General features: G+C 35.9%; 1 protein-coding gene across 1 annotated transcript in view; it reads left to right on the top strand.

Annotated features, from left to right (window-relative positions):
- ANKS1B (ankyrin repeat and sterile alpha motif domain containing 1B) overlaps positions 1–19,200 on the top strand; it is a 406,509-nt gene that overhangs the window by 56,341 nt on the left and 330,968 nt on the right. Inside the window, exons 4-6 of the mRNA XM_041409745.1 lie at positions 2,081–2,377; positions 9,766–9,841; positions 11,995–12,096. Of these exons, the coding sequence (XP_041265679.1) occupies positions 2,081–2,377; positions 9,766–9,841; positions 11,995–12,096 (475 nt within the window). The remainder of the gene's footprint in view (positions 1–2,080; positions 2,378–9,765; positions 9,842–11,994; positions 12,097–19,200) is intronic.

The raw sequence follows: 19,200 nt of genomic DNA, 5'->3' as shown, positions 1-19,200 counted from the left end.
TGTAAACATCTATTTTGTTATTTACCTCCCAGAATGCCAATATAGTTACATGTATAACTTCTCTGTGTAACTATGTCCGTTGGACATATAAATACAGTAACAGTAGGCAAAAATTACCATGATTGTCCACTTGGTGTGCAATTATCTGATATTCATATTTAATTGTACACAAAATCAGGCTGCAATTGCCTGTTCATCTAGCTGTCCAGGAAATATTAAAAAATTAGAAATTAATTTTAGTAATCTGTGCTTGTGATTTATGGGTGTACAATTGTACATAAGAAAGTTGCTTTGCTCAGTCCTACTTAAAGATATCTTAGAAGTCACTAGAGCACAAAAAACTTGTTTCAGGTAGTTGATAGAACATTGCAGCAGTGTAGTATTGTGACAGTATATACATTTTAATCTGAATTTCTGGTCTGTGCCATAAAGAAAGCCCACACAGTGGTCTGAATAATGCACGATGATTTAAATACTTACTAGACATCAAGCCATGTCTGCCAGTGGAAGCTTCTCCACCTAGATCTTCTCCAGCCTCTGTGTTGCAGTTCAGCAGGAAACACACTCCAATCTCTCAGATCTTGTGTGGTGTTGCAGACACCCATGAGTTTGACTGCAACATTGATTTACCTGAATGTATTGATCTGTCTCTTCTGTTTCCCAAGTTCATCTGAGTCATCTTAGATTGCAAGAGATGAAAATGACAGCAGTGTTGTTAAAACCACAAACCCAAGAGTTGAGTTCTTGGTTACAGAATTAGAAACATCATTACCAAAAGACAAATCTTGCCTTTTCCTCCTTTCTAGTTTTTACTGTGCAACATGGATATTCTTATCCTAGCTAGCTTTTGAGTAAGAGTCCAAAGCCTCATTTCTCTGACTCTTTCTGTCTTTTAAAAGACAATTGTTTTTTTCTATTTTCAGTTCTCTGTCCCCTGAACTTCCTTCAGCTGTCTCCTTGAAAAATAGAACTATGGATTCAGATTTGACACTTTTCCTTCCTTTAGAATTATATATCTTCCCTTCTTTAGTAGCTTTTCTGAGTTTACACTAATCTTAATTTTTTATATAGCACATTAGCTTATTGATTTTGTACTTTTACAACATTCCTAAACTGTCACAATATTTTATAAATAAGTTATCAGAAGAGGCAGTCAATGTATATACTTGTACAATTTATAACATCTAGTGTATTTTAAAGCACTGTAAAGTCTGCATATGATATAGTAATAATGTAGATGACATATAGAATTCAGAGAGCTTCATAAACTATTTCCTTTGTCTTTGCCTGAAGTTATTTGTCTCTTTGCTGTTGCAAGTACACAGATGGAATTGGAAGGAAACAATTTAAAAATATAATGCTTATTCTCAATATTTATTATTAAGTTTATTGAGTAATATTTTGGGAAACACTTGGAGGGCATTGCTTTTATAAAGCAAAAACCTGTTCAGTCCACAGCATGCACATATGCCTTAAAACACATAGATACCTCTCTCTGGAGTCCTGAGAAGACCAACTGCTTAAGTGATTTGCTGAGTCTTTGTGTATTGCTGTCTTTGCTCTTTTGTCTTCCAAGTTTTAATTGTTGTTTGGATAGTAGCTTTTTATAGTGATACATGAAACTGACCTTGTGCCTGATACATTTGCACAGTTTTACTGCATAATTCCATTTCTCTAATAACAAACTGCTATGGTACAAAACCAGCAAAATCAAGAAAAGAGACTGTCAGAGTATTTTAAGAGAAGGACTCAATCATAATTTCAGGAACAGTTGAATCAAAGAAGGTTACAGATTTTGGCATATCATGAGGTGCAAGGTTTTGAGGGGCATGTTGTTAAAATGGATTGGGAGCAATGTAGACACATAGGGAGCTCATCTGCTTGAGAGTGGCAAGCTGAAGTATTAATGTGTTATTATTAAAATTTCAGCGGAGTAATTTTGAAGCATTTAACATATATTACCATACATTATGTTATAAACTCTGCCTCTGTAGTGATCTCACGGAAGCAATTTATAGAAGCTGAGCATTTCTGTTGTGGATTAAACATGAATTTCTGATGCTTTTGGATTTTTTAACAGAACAATGAAAATGAAACAGCATTGCATTGTGCAGCTCAATATGGTCATTCAGAAGTTGTTGCTGTTCTGCTAGAAGAGCTGACAGACCCCACAATAAGAAACAACAAACTGGAAACACCTCTGGATCTGGCAGCACTTTATGGACGTCTGCGCGTTGTGAAAATGATCATCAAAGCCTATCCAAATCTGATGAACTGTAATACAAGAAAACACACTCCTTTGCATCTTGCTGCTCGTAATGGCCACAAAGCTGTCGTGCAGGTGCTTCTGGAAGCTGGAATGGATGTCAGCTGCCAAGTTAGTGTGTAATTCCTCCCTTCTTCCCTCCCTTCCTTCCTCCCTTCCTTTCCTTCCTTCCCCATCCATTAGACTATGATTTAAATGAAATTACTTCTTACATTTTTTCTTTAAAATACACTTGCATTTACTTTGTTAGAAATGCTGCAAGGTGTCAGCTTTATTTATTACAACTCAATGTGTTAAAATGGATAACTCAAGAAAGATATATATCTTCAAAGCTGAGTGCGTGTTTTAATGTTGCCTTGAAACATGTAGATACACAAATCATATCAAGCATTCACATAGGTGTATATAAATATATTTTCTACAACAGTGGCTGTAAAGGTTGTAAGCTGATTTTCTAAAGCTGTGGCCCTTTGTGGTCACAGCAATCTAAAACAGTGTTTCACTGAGAGCTAATTTTCCTTTAACTGTTCCATTCTAAACTCAAGTTACTAAGTTTTAACAATTTTGATTTTCTGCATTTCTAAACACTTGTATAAATCTAAGAGAAAATTCTATAGCAATACGCTCTTGCAGCTACTGACTCCAACCTGTCAGCTCTTTGGTGCATCTAGCTTTGTGCACAGTAAGTTATAATGATGTTGAAGGGGTAACTTAAAATAAAATAGACATAGATGGGAAGAGACACAAGGTACAGCAGCAGTGAATTTTATGTTCAATTCTTTGTACTGGAAGGTGTCCAGGCCTTTTAACTACAGAGGGCTGGATTCTGTTATGTGTTCTGAAATGTTGCCTCAATCTTATGATTTCTCTCGGTTGATGGCACTGTGTTTGTTGTAGAGTGGATTTAATCTTCATCAATGGAGTAACTTCCTTGCTGTCTCTCTCTTTTTCACTGCATAAAATATGGTTTGAATTAAGGTTGTTTCAGGTTTATATCTATTTTCAGATAAAGCAAACAAGAAACCAAAATTAATTACATCTATTTTAGAGTCACATTCAGACATTCTCTGCCACCTAGCAGTTGGTTACAGCCTGCTGATAAAAACATCAAAGTTGTGGTTTCAATCCCTGTATGGGCCCTGGGCCATTCACTTAAGAGTTGGATTGATGATCCTTCTGGGTCACTTCCAACTCAGAAGATTCTGTGAACAAATCTTGCAAACTTTGTCTAAACTTTGATTAAAATTTATATCCGTTTTGAGCTTAAGGTGCATGAACTCCTTTATACACAAAATTCCCTTTTATATAGAAAAATTAGACCTGGATTCCATACTTTTATTTCTGGATACTTCCATCAAGATGATGTTTTTCAGCTTTTGAGAAGAAGAATGGGAAGTGGGGAAGAAAAGATAGATTTAAGAAAAAAACAAAGAAAATCAGAAAATATTAGTGTATTTTAAGATTAGAGGTGGATATTCTCAAGTGCCTTCCATGACAAAATGTGGTAAAATTGTTTTATTACTTTGATTACTTCTTGCATGTTTTGAGTTAGTATTGATATTTGCTTCAAACTATTTTAAAGTGAAACACTTTTGTGTGATTTGTCTGCTTGTGAATTTGCTGCCCATCAAGTTTTCAATTTAATTTGGTTTTGATTTTCTTTACTAGAAAAAGAGACATTTGCAAAGGTTAATGTAAGCAGCTCCTTTTTTTTTTTTACTTTTCCTTTGCTATTACATCTTCAGTAATTTAGAAAAGTTTAATGCTACAGCAACACAGAACTTTCAAATTCATATTTTTGAATGTATAATTTCTCTTTTATCTCTAACAAAAGAAGAAAAATTCAGAAAGAAACTGGTGCCTGAATTGATGTTTAAGAAATAGAATAATTGAAGGAAAATAGACTCTCTCATGGCAACTTACAAACTGGTGGTTACATGAGGGCAAAATATTACACAATACTTTTATGAAATGTGTCCTTCCTCTTATGTAATCTAGATAATTTTAGCACTACTGTGAGTTCTCCTAAGCCATTTTTATCTATAGTTATACTAAAAATTTTTCACTAGTCTTTAAAAAATACAGTGGCTGCAACATTTTAAGAAATGAAAGATTCTTTTAGTAATGGTGATCTTTTTGAGATCTACACTAAAATTACAGAGCTTACTTGTTTTCATTTTTTTTATTCTAATTGCTTTTAAGTGATTTATATTCTTAGAAATTTTTTTAGTTATTCAAAAGCAGGGATTTTTTTTCACTAAGTTATCTTGTTTCTTAGAGTTTTGTCCCACTTGCCATAAGGAAATATCATTTATTTATTTTTCTTGCTGGTATACATATTCTCTATCAATATGTTCCTTTTCATTTAGCGTCTTAACAAATTGGTAATTTGGCTCTGTACCTACTGTTAACTTATTACCTCTATAGCCTCTGAAAAATTTGTTGATGATTACTGGCAGTTTATTAAACTGAGGAGAACACAAAATATCAGCCTGTCACTTAAAACTAAACTCAACTATTTTGTTATTAATTAAATTGATCTGCATCACTGTTTGGGAAAGAACAATTTGCAAAGTAAAATCTTATGTGGTAAACAACTTTGCACACATTTAAACACGTTAAATAAATTCAATTTTTCACCAGTAAAGACCTCTCAGAATGTTTAGAGATGATTATAGGAGTAGCCTGTCTTGTATCACTCTGTAGTTGTAAAGATGAATTGATTTAAATGGGAGGTTTACTTTAGCCATCTTATCTTTCTCTTTTTTTACTCCCTGAGCACTTTTAATCACAGCAAAAATTTGCTGTGATTAATAATAATAATAAAAGAGAGCATTTAATTTTTGATTTAATTAATCGCACATTTTATTAATTTCCCAGGTCTATCCACTATCTTTCAATCTGGAATTATTTAGGAGTGAGCAATACAATTCTGCTTCCTCTCTTTTTGCTTTGGAGTTTTCATGTAAATTGAAACATAGGAGAAGTACACACGTTTTGGCTGAGTGATAGACTTTGGGCCTAAAGTAAATTAAGACACTGCACAGTTCAGTATGTTTCATGTAAACAGTAGCTTAATAATTACAAATACCCTAAAATCTTGGCCTCTTCTGTTTATCCATCTTTCATCTATCCCTATTTGCCTTCCCTGTCTGTTCCAATAATGATGGCAATTATCTGCTTATCACTGTTAGTTCTGCCAAAAGCTGTGCTCCTTCCTTTTTGCTGTCACTGTATATGGAGGGTGTTCTGTGAATCAATTTGCAAAGCTACATTCTGTCCTTCAGATTCTGTCTGAAATCCATGTCAGAACTATAGCAAACTGCTATGAATAAGGACTAGACAAGTGACCTAATTACAAGCTCTTGCATATTTACATGATTGAAGGAAAATCTGTAATTATTAAAACCCTTGATGCTTCTCTGTGAGCCTGCAAATTGTATGCCAAGTTGACCTGGGTATTCTGGTGTCCCTGTTGACAATGTCCTCCTGTCCTAGCTTGGTTATGTGTCCAGCTGTGACATTGTACCTGTATTTAGTAGTAAGCAGGGGCAGGCACTGTTTTATTATATGTTAAGCACAATTTGTGCTCTAGTTCTCTGTACTTCATATACAGAAACTTATGCCAGAGAACCAATATATTATCCACTGGTGCAAACTCAAGCAGACTTTAGCTCACTTTGTTCATGAAAAATTGCCAACAGTATTAAGTATCACTGGGAAAGAGTTTGCAAATATAATGGTAGTGTTTACTTTGCCAGGAAAATATGATCCAAGGCAATGAAAGTTTCAGGAAGTAAGGCAGTGAAAATTGTCTATAAATCTTAAGCTCACTTGCTGTAGTATAGACAAGAAGAATATATTAGTGCACAAGCACATTGTTATAAGTGAAAAAGAGCAACCTAAAGTCCTAGGACATCTTAAAGAATATGTAGAAATTACTTGCAACTATGTTTTTTTAATTGTTGTGATTTGTGTAAATGCTATAATGCACAAGAATAAAACATTCTGAACTTACTTCTACCTTGAGGTAGTAAGCACATGTCCGTTTAAAAAGAGAGATAGGTCTACTTAGCCAGCGTGAATTTCTCTTGGCCCTGTTCATCCTGAGGTTCAGCATTCCCTCTAAGTTAAAGCAGAGTTTTGTAACTGAACTGTCTGGTAACAAGGGCATTTCTGCCTTCTGGATAGTTTTTGGGTCGAGGGATCTGATTCACTTGTTAGTTATTCACTATTACCATGAAATCCTGCCTAGGGCTTTTAAGATTTGTGTCAGCATTCATCTCCATGACATCTTATGCAGGATTACACATCTGCATCTTACAAGTGTTCTTTCAATCTCCATATTCTCAGACTGGTTTTAGTTCAGTTTCATGTTAATATTTCCCCTCTTGTTCAGAAAATCACCTTTGTAGTGTACAGATCCTTGCACTGTTTATATGGTGTGCCTTTTAAATTCTTCTTTTGAACAAATTGTTCATAACATTAATCTCATTTCTGGAAAGTGACATTCATTACTATTGTCTGATAGCTCAGAGTTGTAAAGCACAGATTGCCCTAGAATGCAGGGCAGTGTGGAATGTCTACAAAGCATTTTAGGATCATGTTCTGATATGACAGGAAATATCATGGTAGAATAGACTAAGAAGCAAGAAAGTATGTATGGGAAAAAATGGCATTTAAGTTAGGATTCCTCTCCTATCTCTATGAATTAAAAGTGGGTTAAGTTCCTGTACTCCCTTTATGCATAGCAGAACTATCTTCTGGTTCTTAAGTTGCCCCCAGATAGATTTGTTTGCCTTACACATCTACAGGAAGCTCCTCTTCTCCTGTTAGTTTCAATTCAATTTCTTACAAGATGTGTGCTTTCATCAAGGAAAATACTGCTTACCTTTCCTCCAGTGGGGAATTTTGATGAACAGAAGGACTGCTGCCCATGCCAATTATCATATCAGGATCTTTTTCACCCTTTAACTGGGTAATCAGAGGATAAATCCTATTCCTTGTCCTCAAAGATGTTGATTCAGTATGCCAGAACATTGATCTTTCTCAGTCTCAGTTCACGGTATGGTTGTCACCAATGTAGTCCATTTTCTCCATTAAACAAGGATCATTATTAGTACAGAATGATATCTACAATTTTAGTCAAGGTGCAGCTGGTTTTCATCTTTGTGGTTCAATCTCATAGAAATAAAATTTAGTGCTCTGGCTTCCTCTAACAATTGAACCACTGTGGATTTCATTGTTGATATATACATCACTAATTCTTATCCTTGGCAGAATCAGAGCATGGTTGAGGTTGAAAGGGAGCTCTGGAGGTCGTCAGGTCCAACTCCCCCTTTGCAAGGAGAATCCCATAAAATAAGTTGCCCAGGATCATGTCCAAACAACTTCAGAATATCTTCAAGGACTGAGACCCTACAACTTTCCTGGACAACCTGTACAAGTACCAGGGCTCAGCTGCCTGCAAAAAGGAAAAAAAAATTAAATCATAGGTTCAAACAGAACCTACTGTGTTTCAGTTTTCCCCCATTATCTCTTCTGTCACTGGACATGACCAAGCCTGGCTTAGACTTCTTTATACCCTCCCTTCAGATTTTTGTACACATTGATGAGATCCACTGTGAGCCTTCATCTGTCTAGGCTAAACTGTCCCAGCTCTCTCTGCCTTTTCTCATAGAAGAGATGCTCCAGTCTCTTAACAATTTTAATGTCTCTCTCTGGTAGTTCCATCTCCATCTTTTGCTGAGGAGCCCAGAACTGACCAGAGCATTTTGGGTGTGGACCCACCAGTAGTGAGCAGAAGGGGAGCCACCTCCCTTGACCTGCTGTTAACACTCCTCCTCGATGACAGACAACTCTATCTTATTTGTACCAGGTCCACCCAACAGTCATGCCGGGAAGTGACCAATCCAAAGGAAATGCGATATGACACCAAGAGGATAATAGGCTTTTTTCAAGATTGCAGATGTCAAGCCTCTTTCAGTAATCAGAATGATAACTGTCAGTGACTTTTCTGAGAACTTTTCTCATTCCCAGAAATTTCTGAGCTGCACATTAATCTCTGTGTGTACCTCTGTGGTTGCACTGTCATTGCAGAGTCATCCCATTTTGGAGTCAATTGCACTAACTGGAAATATCCTGAAGGTGTTGTTTGAGTAAAGGATTCTGAAACCATCTCTAAGTAAATCTGCATATTTAGTCTTGATAAACCTGGGAATGTTCAACTGGATTGCTTCTGAGAATGGAAATATTAGAAGTTGTTTTGAGATTTGTGTTTCGTGTATATTTTATATATTCTCTTACTGACTTCCTTCTTCTCTCTGTTATGCTGTTAGTTTAAGTGGTGTGCAGGATGTAGATGTCATTGGGCATGCTCTACTTTTTACCTCCATGTACTGAGCAGCAGTAGGACATACGTACATTTACAGTGTGCTCACATCCTATCTCAGGCTCTCTGATTACTTATGAGTATCCTGTCATTGCATTGCTGTAACTCTGATGCATTCTGACACAACTAATTAATAATGAATTGCTATTTTATTTCAGAGTTGTGTTTTGTATGTGTGTATTTTTAAGGTCTTTCTACCATAGTAAGTATGACTTGGATAAAGTATAGAAAAAACAAATTCAAGCAGCAAAACCTTTAAAGTTTGTTACAAATCAATTACAAAATCTAATTTACTATCAAAAAAAAGGAGATAAATCAGATACTCAGTGAGATCTAGTAGTGCTCTAGCTAATGCTATTGGATGGAAAGTTATTCTCTTCAGATCTTTCAGTAACAGCAGTATAAAATACTAAGAAAAGTAGCTTGTTAAGAGTGTGTGTCTTTCAGTACTACAAAATTTATTTGAGCAAAAATCTGCTCACAAAGAATCTTGTGTCAAGACATTCTGCAAAATCAAGTTCACAGACATCTAAGTTAGAATTCAAATGACATGAGCATAGGCATCTAAAGCTGTTGGGGGTGCCTTTGGGTATCCAAGGCATCTGTATGGGGCAGATGTGAGGCATATCAAATGTGAACATCAACTGGGCCAGCAGCTGGACACCAGGATATCCTAGGGCATCTCTCACATATAACTGAATTGACCTTCTAGGGTGTGATCCAGTTTCACATTAAAACATCTAATTGTAGATGTCCACATGTAAACTATTACGCTGAAGAGCTGTGTTCCACTGATGGTGTTGACTAGATTTGCACTGCCTATAATAGAAATTTAGAAGTTTTACACAAATGCAGGCTTGTTAACAGGGAGCTGTATTCCATTCCTACTATATTTTCTTATATAGTTATTAATTTTATGGTCAACTGACAGCATTTTTGGTTTTGTCTTGAATAATAAAAAAATCTTGCATTCTAGTATTTATTCTTGCCTATTCAATTTTTTTTTTAATGCATAGGTAAAATAGAAGGGAAAAATATTTATTTTCCAAGTGTATTCTTTACAGAAAGATTAATTGGTATTTTAAATGTCACAATATTTCTTTTCTAGACAGAAAAAGGGAGTGCCCTACATGAAGCAGCCCTATTTGGAAAGGTGGAGGTAGTACGCATTTTGCTTGAAACAGGTAAATCTGATTTACAGGAAACACTGAACAAATACCCTTAATTTTCCTAATTTGGTGTAAGCATCCTTAACTTTTGGTTATACAAATTACTTTTATCTTTATCAGCCTTTGCATATCTAATCACATGTACTTCTCATTAAAACAGTGCTCTTTTAGAACAAGAAATTGCTATACACAGAGAACAAAGGTGATGTTCAGACTCAGAAATTCTATATATGACTCAGTGTATAAATGTATCGGATAAATGTATCATGAGAACAAAATGGCTACATAAAATTTCGTTATTTGCTCTGAAAGGCAGCCAGGAATATTCTTTGATGTAGAGACCAGAAGATTCATGTTCACATTTATTTCCTTCAGTTAGCTATTCCTAGCATATGCACCATTTTGCTTGCTTCTTCATTTCCTGAATAAACTGAGTGCCTGCAAAGAAAGGGGAAGGCACTTTGTCTCTGAGAATTGCATTTGTCCTGAAAGAAAAGAAGAACAGGGATATAAAGTCCAAACAACCCATCTACTGCATAATAAGTTTCAGAATTGCTGTAGGTAAATTACTCATCTAGACAACTGTCTTCTCAGGTAAGTAGTAAGACCAATGAGAATGAAAATTCTCAGAAATAATTTCTTGCAGATCTGTGAACTTCCATGACACTGAGGGATCTCACTGGTCTTCATTATCAGTTCTTGTGGTGTTACTTGTATATTGCCAAAGAAGATATATCCTAATCACAGCTCTTCATCTGAATCTCAACTGGTATATCCCTGATCTCAGACTTGTTTTCAGAAAAAAAAATGGTCCTTCTGAGTTGCTTCTCTGTTTGGATGAAAAACACGGAGGCTGAAAAGGGATCATTACCTGCCCTCGAAAAGGCAGGGCCTTTTTATTTCCTAAAAAAAGGAAGGACTGGAGAACATCACACAAACATAGGAAGCCCTTTAGACCACAGAAAAAGCCCACCTTTTTCAGATTAATACGTGTTACAGCCTCTATCAGCATACAGTTGTCAAGACAGTGGAGTAGAATCTTCACTGTGAACTCCTTCAACCCCAAATGCTCTGTACTTCTGCAACACTCCCCACCTTCTGTCTTTGGTACTCAATAGTCCCCTCTTTTCTAGTTCTGCTTCAAAAAGAGTCAGAAGATGTTATAAGTAGCCGCTACAAAGGAAAAATATGAGTTGGTGTGTCTGGCCTCTGAAAGTCAACTGCCACCATTAAATAGCCCAGTAATATTTTGGGTTTGTTTTCAGTGAGAAAATGTTGTGGTGCATGAAAATATTGTGTTTCTCACAAAACAAAGTAGGAGTTATGAAATTGCAGCCTTTTCTGGGTGCTTTCAGCATGTCCTTTTAAATCCTGCTTGCTCTGATTTTTTTTGGTGTCCTGAGAAGAATTTCACTTTTTTTTGCTAGGACATTTCATATCTTTACTTTTTATGAAAGCACATCTAAACTGAAAAACAACTTGAGCATTCTACCATAAGGCAAAATTTCCAAGGAAGCTCCTACAGGGCAAAGGTAGAGTCATGCAGTACTCCTTACAACAGGTTCGGATCCAGGGCAAGCCTCAAACTTAATTCACAGTTTAAGCCCAACCATTACTTTGTTAGCAGTATGAATGGGGTGTGAGGAAATCCTGTGGCTCTTCATAGTGCCTGTATACTACACATGGATATTTCAGTCTATTCATGGCATGAATTTTGAAAATGTTGCCATGATGTACAACTTAATTAATATATAGATAAAAACTTCTTCAGTCTTGCTCCCAAAACACATACTGGTACTATGGACTACAAAGTTCCCAGTGAATTAAAGAGTTTGGAAAGAAATGTAGGAAAAGCATTCAGAGAATTTATTGATTTTGCAAAATATCCTTTTCAGGATGGCTGTTTCTTAGGAACAATCTGTTAAAATAATCCCAAATTTGGTTGCTTTATATTCCCATGGTATATGGAAACATAAAAACCATCTATGTCAGCATGTGAATTTTAGGCTACTCAAGCTTTAAACAGAAATGTATCCTGTACTTCAGGTGTAATGCAGTTGTAAAAACACTTGCTTTCAATTTGTCAGATAACTCAGTCTGATATAACACATTTGTAATCCAAAGCATTTAGGGTTAAATATTCCACTACAGATCCATTTCTTTTTCAGGAATTGATACCAACATAAAGGACAGTTTGGGTAGAACGGTTTTGGATATACTTAAAGAGCATCCATCTCAGCAGTCTCTCCAAATTGCAGCTCTACTTCAAGGTAAGCCATATTCGATTACACAATTGTTAGAGATAATAGAGAAATATTATTGTATATAGTAATTTCTAATCTTTAAATGTTTCATTACACAAAGGAGCAGTCTTTTGATTTAAGAAGACTAGTTGAATGAAAATAAGTTGTCTAATATCTGAATTTTAAAGTAAACCCTTTCTTTTTTGCAGGCCACTGACATGGTGTGTCACTTATGCGTAGTCTTTTAACATTCTTCATTACACCATAACATATTTTAATATTTCAGTAGCAGTTCCATTAAATTGTAGTGATAACTTAGAATTGAAATACTTGATTTGTAGCAACTAAATTACTGAAAGGTGATGACAATTTTTCAAGCCATTTCATTATATTTTTTCATTTTCCTTAAATGAAAAAAAAAAAAGAACCAGGCATTTTTTCTTGTTATTATAGGAGAAATAATAAGTTTCTTGTACGTGCATTTGTTCTCATTCCCCGTCTTACTTTCATGGTGCAAGGTAGATGGAAGTTCATTGTGTACTTCAATGTTTTACTCTAGAAGATGACAGTAAAGTGATGAAACACAAATTACAACATAACTTAGTGTTAAACATAATTTCTTCTCTTCTGTGGAATTTGTTTCCTGCATCTTCAGCTTAACCTTTCATTAAGTGCATTTGACAGAGGAGGTCCCTGCAGGAATCAGTGCTGCATCTTCATCTGTATTGATTATTCCCCCCATTAAGTGAGCCATTTTAATCAGTTCTGTATTGGTTCTACACATGACAAGCTCCCTCATAACTGTATTTTATAAGAACATTTCTTGGAGAAAATGAGGTCATGTGGCCATACTGTGTCGTTTCTTTTCTGAATTACTTCCAAACTAGTTGACCAACTTCCATGAAGTTTTCCAGTAAGATGATGGACTGAAGATACAAAGCTCCTATAAGTATAATGAAAATTTTGCAGGCTGTAGGAGAGGTATTCCTGTAAGGAGCAGATTCATGTTAGAGCTGAACCAGTTAACAGATTGCCTTCAGGTCTCCCTCTCTCCCTTCCTATTTTCCTTTGCCTTTTCCCTCACTTCCCCTCTTCTCCTCCCCTACTTCCACCTACACAATTCCCTTACATATTCCCCATTTACATGAGACTTCAAAGTGACTTGATTCAGCTCACAAACTGGTAGAATACAAAATATTTATTATATATATAAAACAACAAAAAATATTAAAAATAAAGAACTGTACTTTCTGTAGTTTTAATTAGCTTGCCTCCTGTGTGATTCAGGTCTTAGAGTTACCTCTGTCCCAGGTAACTGACAGTAATGTGCATTGAAAAGTGGGGAGGAAGAGATGTGTGAGGGACACAGGGCTTCCCTTGGCAGCAGAAGGGAGTTTCTAATTTGAGTCAGACTCAAGCTTCAGCCTTTAAGTCCTCACAGAGCTGCAGCATGAACATACTACCATGTCGAGGAAAACGGGATTAATGTCATGCTGGAACTTCTTCAGTGGCAGGAAAAGGGTCAGTCAGAGCTCCCACTTTTCTTAGACATCCAAATCAATAATCCTTCAGGTATTAATCTAAGATTCATCATAAAATCCCTTCACCAACTAAGCTAATTTTAATTTTACTACCTCTTTATTGTTTCATTTTATCCTTATTGTGATAACCTTGCAGTCTCTAACCCCACTGATGAACTTTTTTTTTCAAAGTACCCTCGCTCGATGAGTAATAAAGCACCACACCTCCCTCATGGGTTTCTCATGTTGATTGATCAGTACCTGCCCTTGGTCTTTACCACACACACAGAAAAAGAAATATATTAATTTCAATCCTTTTTGTTGCTTTGACATGCAGTCTTTTTCAAAAGTGTGCCTTGAAGTATAAAAATGACTGCTTAGTAGTTTCAGCTCTTATTAGTGTGATGGAACTGTCTTGTAATGAGCAGCTGTTTATTTTTGCTCTCTGCCTATAATCAGAAGTGATGTGCAAGAATGAAACATGGTTACAAAGATGCCATTCTGACTCTTAAGACAACCTGAGGAGCTCCTTCAGAACTCACTTGGGGAACTTACATAGTTAATCATCAGCAAAATGTTCACTGAATCTTTATCCATCAAAGTATGAGCTGAAGTTGAAAGAATCAGGGTTCAGTACTAGCACTACTTATGATGCAGTTGACGTACCCTCCTCTAAAAGACAGATGACTATACTCTTCACTAAAGTGTGGGTATTTATCCTATTGTAGCTAGAAAATCAGTGAAGCACTAGAATTTTTGGAATCCTGAATGTACTATAATTGAGTTTGACTTCAGTGCATAATGAATTCCATGCTAAGAAAGGGCAATTACTAAGAGAGATTTAGTGGCTTCCAAATACATTCCTGTAAGGCTGCTGTCTTCAGACGGTTGTCTAGAGCAGCTTACACAGCTCTTTCATGTAGACTTATAGGAAATAGAAATTAATAATGTCAGACAATTACTGGTCAGATTGTTTAAGTTCCTTGCTTATTTTGTGCTTTATGCAGATGTAGTGGCATTGATTTGTTCTTTCACCTTGTTGCCAGGATAGACTAAGATGTTATCACCAGGCATTCTCATTAATTTTTTCTGGTTCCCCCTTGCACTGTTCTGAGTATCACTTTACAGTTTATAGTATTAACATAGCATAGTATTTGTCCCTGCCACAAAACATTACCTTTCAAAATATAAAACAGAGGCTGAAAGATGCATATGAACAGGCTGGCAGAAATGGGCAAGGAAATAATGTGACTGGTATTACTGGTGGGCCTGTTATGCAGAGGGATAACAGAATTGGAAGAAATGTTAAGAAAGAAAATTAGTTGGCTTTGGGGATATTTATAAGAAGCTTCTTTGAAGGAGATAAAAGGAATTTCTGTATTTAGAAGCAGTTAATGCTTCTAAATACAGAAATCCCGTGAGCTGATACTAAACCCAATAGGGCTGGTAGCCACTTGTGAATCCCGTGAGCTGATACTAAATCCCGTGAGCTGATACTAAACCCAATAGGGCTGGTAGCCACTTGTGAATAAATGCCCTCCCAGAATTTAAGAATCGTAGATAGAAATTGTTCTCAGTCTTTTAAAGAATATTCAGACAACTACTTTTTACAGATTGTAGGTTCAGAGAAACAAGGCCTTTTGCCCATGAGGTTTTAGAAGTGATCCTAGCATGCTTGTGATCCTTATTTTACATATTTTCTCACTATCCTGGGAAAAGAGCAATGGAAGTTTCTGCAAAAGTTTTTTTTTTGTGTGTGTTTGCAAAGTCTGCCATCTTTTTTGAGATGTTGGCATATTATCTGATAGAAGGAAAATAAATTAAAAGATCACTTTAAAGAGCAGCAGGAAAAAGGCTGAGTAAGCTATAGAACACCCAAATGTTTTTTTTTACTGCCTGTTAATTATAGTTGGAATTAATAGAAATACAGTTCAGGTTTTACTTCTGTGTTTTTTGTATATGTCACATCATTTTCTGTGTCTTCATCAGGTCTGATTAGCATTGGGCTCACTTAAAAATACTTATTAGGGTTTAGGTTTTTAACGTAGTAAGGAAAAAATAGCTGTATGAGTACTGTGTGCTGGGAGAGGAGAGAATTAGGATACTGTGCCAAGCAAGGCCAAGTACTGGATGCATTTCATGGGTGCAATGAAACAACAGCACTCAGTGCTGAAGCAGTTAACAGTACTGGCACTTAGGGCTTTTATAATTAGGCATTGGGGATAAAGGGATGTTGCCTAGGCTAGTAGGCCTAAAATTAAACCAACCAGCTGTGTTTTGGTTTCAGCACATGTGAATGTGACGCAGGTGCGAGCTGAACTGTCTTTCAACTCTTTCTCCACAGCCCACTGTGCTCTCTATTAGAATCTTGCTCTTTTACTATTTCTGGAAGCAGAATTCTTGTTATTGTGAAACAAAGGAGATAGTAGATAAACAGATGAAAAATGGCATGAGCCCCAGTAAATGCTGCTGCATAGACAGTATGGAGAGAGATGCAGTGAAAAACTGTTTCCTCTCTTCTGCTGAAACTGCTTAGGAACCTAACATTGTACCTGTTACCAAATTATTCGTAAATGGAAAATACATAAACAGCTGCAGAACTAGAACTCCTTTTTTTTTTTTTTTTTTTATGTATTCTCACTCTCCCTTTCTCTCCTGCTGTCTGTGGACAAGTAGATCTTCCATTCCCTTGAGTGCAGGAGGCCAGCCTCACTGGAAGAATGGAATAGGTTTTCAGTCAAGGATTTAACTACAGCTGCATGGGATGAAACTAATTGAGATCTCAATTCCCCTTCATTATTTTGGTTTTGTTTGTTTGTATTCTGGTCTTTTTGGTTTTTTAGAGTTTTAAAGAGCCTTTGGTCTTCTTAGGGAAAAATTGTTCTAGAAAGAATTCTGTATGAATCTACCTCATGGCACGGCTGAAGTAGGGTATAAAAACAAAAGAAAGCAGCTTATCCTTAATTTAAAGGAAAATAAGGATTAAAATAAATTGTTTGGGTTTTTTTATTTTCCATTAAAATAAAAAGTTTTTATTACTCTAAAAGCTAAGGTTTGTACACAAAGCAAAATTCTTAACCCTACCACCTCAGTGAGAAATTAGGATCAAAATGGAGCTGAAGTTAAAGCAAGTTGTACTTTTATACTCCTTGAAAGTTCAGGAGCAGCTCTAGCTGAGATGGGTCATGCTCTCTTCATGCTGGAGAGGCAGCTGTGTTTCTCTGCTTGTATGTTTAGTCTTTCCCATCTCTTTGGCTTTGGCCTAACCGATATTGCAGAAACTAAGAAAAGTGGAGTTCCAGCTGTTTGAACTTCCCAGAGCTTGTTCCCTTTTTGAGTAATATTCCCCACTGTTCTTATTTCCACTGCTGTGTGACCACTTTTATGGTATTACTTTTTGTGCACAGGACTCAATTTAGGTTGAGTGGGGCTTTGACAAAATCTGGTAACTACAGAAAACAATCCTACTAAACATCCCAAGTTTTTTTAACTCTTAGTATTAAGAGCTGTAGTAGTCCTCATTTAACACCGAGCTGTAAAGTTCATTCTGGGTAAGGTGAAGTAAAATGGTAAAAAGTATGAATTTGACAGGTTGTGTCCTAAACAGCCTTTACTCTCCTCTGTGGTAGGAATGATGGGTTTTTCTCTAGAGTTGTGTGAAACCACAGATGGGGAACTCTTCTGGTCATGAAGTGGCATAAGTCACTAAGCTTAGCTTTGTTCTGAATTCTATTTTTGCTTTGAGAAAAATCATCCACCCTGAGCAGTCTCTCAAGCACCCAGCAGTGAATAAGTTTGGGCAGGATTTGAAGATGGATTTCTAGCCAGCTGCAGGTGATTAGAATGCAGCTGCTGGTGAAAGCATCCAGTGTTTTGTGTGTTTTTTTCTTTAGCTCTTGATACAGATCACCTGTTTTGTGTCTTTTTCTCTGACAGTATTATGGATAAGTATACATTTACCTAGACTATAAGCCTCTTTAAACTGTGGTTCTGTCTTTGTCTTGTATGTATCTGGTAGAATTTTCAATAGTATAAAACCAAGTTAGGAGTAGTAGTCCACAAAAACCCAAAGTTTCAAGGGTTGTACCCTCACAACTTGGCATGCTGCCAGTCTGTTGTAAGCATTTTGTACCATACCTTATGAGAGCTAGCTGTAAAGGTTTCTGGAAGGAACTCTGTGTTTTTTAAAGTAAGTATTTTAGATTTATGTTGAACTTGGGATTTCCTCTTCAGAACTAGCCTCCAGGAGGTAAGTGCATTGGTCTGGAAGTGGGGACAGACAAAGAACAAAAATAGAGAATTATTTTAAAACCACAGTCTTGTATGATCATGTGGCAACAAGGTTAGAGTTCTTCACAATATCTCCTTCATTTCCTCTGCTAATTATAGCTGTAATAATCTAATAATTGTAAGGTTCACCTGATAGAATTACATTTCCTTTTGGACAGTTGCATAATTACCAAGCAAACATTTTTCATACATTAATTTGTTTTTTCTTTTCGTTTTCTTTGGTTTTGGTTTCCTTTTTATCTTCTCCCCATCTTGCACATTAACTTGAAAAGTACTATCACTGACAGAGCTGGAAAACATTCCAGAGCATTTCTCATGGTGTTAGTTTTCTCATGGACTCCTACAGTTCGTCTTTGCTCTCAGACCCACACACACACAAACACAAAATTTTCATATGATGAAATTTATGACAGATTATGCCGGGGACCACTGCCAGTCATTAAACTTAATATATGGCATTTTCAAATCATACATTTTTTAAAAAAAATACCCCAGCAATCTGCAAAGCATTTTGAAACTGCATGCTGTTCTATGCCATTTCCAATTTCAATTTCTCAGATGTCTATTTTATCACAGATTGTATTTGGGTTTTGGGATTTGTTATTTAATCATGAGTAACAGCAAGCTTAACAAGTGCATTTGTAGACTGTACAAATTAAATCAGGGAGATTTCACTTCCCAGAAACTCCTTAATCTTTCAGTATGATATTGATGAAAGACATTATTGTACTTTGGTGCTCTGTGTGTTGCAACATATGCTATTATGGTTGCTATCAGTATCACAATGAAATTATTTAAACAATTTCATAAACTCAAGAAAATGCAGATGCATAACAACTGCCCACATCGAGAACCAGTTCCTCTGTTGGAAAAAAAAAAAAGTTGCCACTGTTCCATAAATTGATTTCTTATTTATTATTGCATAGCAATTCATTAATGCTTTGGTCTTCCATTGAGGTAGCTTGTGTAGAAAAGCACATGAAAATAATGCAAATATTTATAAGAAAAAAACAGTAATGAAATTGAACTTTAGCACATTTATTATTTCATGTTTTTCTGTTTTTATAAACATTGCGAATGTGGGGCAAGGGAAGTTTTAAGGAGAAAAACCAGGAATTTCAACACACTGCTTTTTAGACTGCTATTTTAAACTAAATTTTCGGGATTGCTTTTTGTTTTTCCGCATGTACTATATCTGTGCTGCAAGCAGACTGTTTGACTCTCTTAACAATATCAGTGTTTCTGTGTACTGTGAACATCCTGAATATCTTGACAAAAAACTCTCCACAAACTTAGAATAAAAGTGTCTTTTAATTGTAAT

This window comes from Onychostruthus taczanowskii, unplaced genomic scaffold (genome assembly GCF_017590055.1).
Source record: "Onychostruthus taczanowskii isolate IOZ18803 unplaced genomic scaffold, ASM1759005v1 scaffold31, whole genome shotgun sequence".
NCBI lineage: Eukaryota > Metazoa > Chordata > Aves > Passeriformes > Passeridae > Onychostruthus > Onychostruthus taczanowskii.
Note: the sequence above shows the minus strand (reverse complement) of the source record. Positions and strands in the feature narration are given on the sequence as shown.